A 3,562-nucleotide genomic window follows, 5' to 3' on the forward strand; every position below is an offset into this window, starting at 1 on the left:
GGGGAAGTGACCACATGAAGAATCCATAAAATCCTGACTGAGTATCCCCCTCTGTGACAGACCTGAAGTGGGGGACTGAGAAACAACAGAGCCCCCACAAGAAGTGCACCCTCCAGCCTTGAAGAAAGTGGGGAACAGTGGACGGGGCATGGCAGGTAAGTATAGACCAAAGGGTGTTCAGGTTTCTGGCCGCCCCCACCCCCCAGTCTGCTGGCTCCTGGTCCCTTCACACCACTCACCCCACAGTCCAGGAAACCCCCATGGTCAGGTTCTCTCCTTCTGGTTTCTATGCCCTTTCTAAAGCAGCACGGAGCCCAGAAATGGGATCGGGTGTCAGGGCCTCTTCCCCATTCTCTCCTTCCAGAGAAACTGCCCTGCCCACCCACAGAAGGTCACCATGACTGTTCCCATCAGCGGCCTTTCTCCCTACCCTTCCTTCCCTGCAGGCCATTGGTTCCAGAATTTCAGCCCGCAAGGATCTGCCCAAGGCAGAGCTCACCTTGTTCTTCCCAGTGTGGCCCCTGTCTGCCCCTCCAGTGTGCTGGGCCACAGCAGAGCCACCTCAATCTCAGCTCCAGCCAAGCTGATGCTTGCATTTCATTCATTCATTCATTTTATTCATTCATAGTGTACTGCTTAAGAGCGTGGGCTCTCGGCCAGATTGCCTGGGTCCAAATTCATAGTTCTTCCATTACTAACGGTATAATCATGGAGAAGACACTTAATGTGTAGGTTAAGAGACTTAACTAATGAATTCCTTTCCCAGGAATGCTGTTCCTGATTCTTGAAGATGCAGCCCAAGTCCTGTCTCCTCTAGGAGGCCCTCTAGGATTTCCTCCACCCTCACTACTCTCTCCTCTGAATTCCTTTAGCCTTTTCTGTCTCATTTGCTTCTGGAGCACTTCACCCATGAGACCCCGTTGGGTTGAAAGCCAGGGCCATGCCTTATCCAGGGGGCCCTCAGGAAGCAAGCTGAGTAAGGAAATCCCATCAGAGCTAAAGGATAGCCCCAAGGCCAGCCAAGCAGGTCTCCTTCCTTCCCAGAGCCTCCACTGTGAAGTGGGAGGTTTGGACTAGAAGGGCAATAAATTCTCTTTTAACAGACCCCAAGCCCTTGCTGCCCCTTGATAGCACCTAGAAGCTATGCAGAAAGGAAGCCTAAATGTCCCTTACACATAGGAGGGAGGTCCATAGCTTCCTTACAACTGGAAAGCTCCATGAAGCAGGCAGCCCCTCCCTGGGAATCAGGGAGGCCTCCACCAGGGCAGCCCCTCCCTCATTTGAGACTCTCAGTGATGCATATGAAACTTGGAAATTCCCTCCTGCTTTTGGGAGTTGGAAGTATCTGAGTATCTGAGGAAGTCATGGGAGAGAGCTCTGTCCTGTGCCCCGGCAGGGAGGACTGGGGAGGATTAAGAACTATTTGCCAAACATGCCTGGGGATGAAGGGAAGCGTTCCTTGGATCCCCCAACCTATCCGCCCTTGGGTGGAAAGGCCAGCCACCTGGAGGGGTCTCCTGTGCTCATGCCTTCCCTGGCAACCCTGCCTCAAGGTGCAAAGCTCCAGAACCACATTCCATGATCCAGAGCCAGGGCTACTCTTTCCTCCCACCCAGAAAGCTTATTTTAGCAACACAGGGAGAGAGATGAATGGAGAGCTGCAGCGTCTCCACGGGTTGGCTTGGGCCTTCACCAGATATGAGAGTCTCATTACCCAACCCCAATTCAAAGGATAATTAACAGATGGTATAATTTCCAAGCATTCTCTGCACCACATGGCTATTAGGTGAAGAACAAAATGCCCACGCAGCCCCTAGATCCTTCCAAACCCCAGAGTCTGAGGAAGTCTGGAGAGGCAGAGCCCTGTGGAGGCTGTGTAACCCACGCCTCCATCTCCAGAGCTGCCCTTGGCCTTGCTCAGAGGAAGAAAGCTCCTGTTTGGTCAAAGGGGAGGGCATTTCCTTGAGCCATGGGTCCTCCTGCTACCTACTTCTCTCCATCCTGCCAGCACAGTCTAACCTTAATCTTTCTTGCTGTAGTCAAGGCCCATCTCCTTTCCTGTTTCCCCAGGGAAAAAGAGAAGAGCTGATTTCTCATCCTTGGCCTCACTGTGTGGTCACACAGACATTCCTTGAGCCTGGGGCTGGAAATCCTCTGCTGTGACCCAGTGAGAGTGGCACCACTGTGACCAGGGGGCAGTGGTAGAAGGGAGCACCTGATCCAGTACTTTTCAGATGGGTTCCTCCAGACCCTCAAGTTCCACAGAGCAGCCCAGGGATTTCTTGGTTGGGGGAGTGGTAAAGAGGGGCAAGGCCCTGACCCCCTCACTTCAACCCAGCAGCACTACTGGTCTGTTCTATATTCTGGCCTTCCACTTCAGATTTCTTTTGAAGAAAAGGATTCTACTGCTAAATAAACATTCGAGAACCATTCACCTTATTCAATCCCCTCATTTTACAAAAAGGGACACTGAGGCACAGAATTTGAGCAAGGTCACACAGCTGTGGGGTTGGAGGCTGGGACCCAGGAAAGGGCCTCCCCCCAGGCCAGCTCTCTACCACCTGACTGGGCCCCTGGCTGCTCCAGGATGTAGGGAAGCCTTTTCTGGGTCGCCTGCTCGGCTCCTGCCTGATTCTCCGTGGTCCAGCTTCATGTCTGGTCCTCTCCAAGGTCCCCTGGAATCCCGCACACCCTCTCAAGTGAAGCTACCGAGAAGAGGGTCTGGAGGCCGGGTACCGGGTAGGGCCTCCTCGTTGGTCACGAAACTGTGGCGGAAAGAGGGAGTAGCCGCAGGACACGGACAGCGAGGCAGAAGGGGGTGAGAGGCCGACTCTCTAGACAGGACCTCAGGGGACAGTGCAAGCCCCTTGTCTCCGATCCAGGAAGCCTGTGTTAAAGCTAGGCTCCACCGCAACCGGCCTCCGAATCTGGTGATAGTGTGTTTACACCACCTGGCTTCCACCCGCTCTGACCCTTCTAATTTACCTCTCTGGAAAAGCCCAAGTGGTGTCCAACATGAGGCTGGGGTCATTCTTCCAGCAGCCGGACCTCAAGGAGCATGCTGGTCAGACCGCAGCCTCGCTGGTGGGGTGGGGTGGTTGGGACGGTAGGGAGGGAGTGGGCTCAGTAGCTCATTGTGGGTGCTTCTCTGGGATTTTGAAGGCTTTGTAGTGTTGCTCAGGGCCCTTTTTACTCAGTCTGACCCGGGACCTATGGGAGGGGACAGCAATGAGGGCTCTTAGGACTGGCATGAACTGGGAACTTGGCCTCTGAGAGCCCTTAAAATATTTCGGAAACCAGTAGGCATACTTAGGGTACTGCCACCATGACTATCATCGGCTGGGTGGCTTCCGATCGCTAATTCGCACCGGCCATCTGGCGAGGCCGGCCTGGGGAAATGGGGATGGAGGGTCCTGCTGGAGGGAATCCTGGCGCGTCGGCGCGGAGGAGTGCTCTGGGTGGGGCCCACCTCCTTCCGCACGGCCGGCGTCGCCGCTTTAAGGCGGCAGCGGCGCGAGCAGATCTATGGTAATGAGCCGCCGCCGCCGCCGCCGCGGCTCTG

The 3,562-nt window shown here is 55.0% G+C and overlaps 1 protein-coding gene across 1 annotated transcript in view; it reads left to right on the forward strand.

Annotated features, from left to right (window-relative positions):
* The first annotated feature begins 3,397 nt into the window (after nt 1-3,397).
* CELSR2 (cadherin EGF LAG seven-pass G-type receptor 2) overlaps nt 3,398-3,562 on the forward strand; it is a 29,293-nt gene continuing 29,128 nt past the window's right edge. The window contains exon 1 of the mRNA XM_017858764.1: nt 3,398-3,528. Within this exon, the coding sequence (XP_017714253.1) occupies nt 3,398-3,528 (131 nt within the window). The remainder of the gene's footprint in view (nt 3,529-3,562) is intronic.

The sequence above is a fragment of the Rhinopithecus bieti genome, unplaced genomic scaffold (genome assembly GCF_001698545.2).
Source record: "Rhinopithecus bieti isolate Rb0 unplaced genomic scaffold, ASM169854v2 scaffold_48884, whole genome shotgun sequence".
Lineage (NCBI taxonomy): Eukaryota > Metazoa > Chordata > Mammalia > Primates > Cercopithecidae > Rhinopithecus > Rhinopithecus bieti.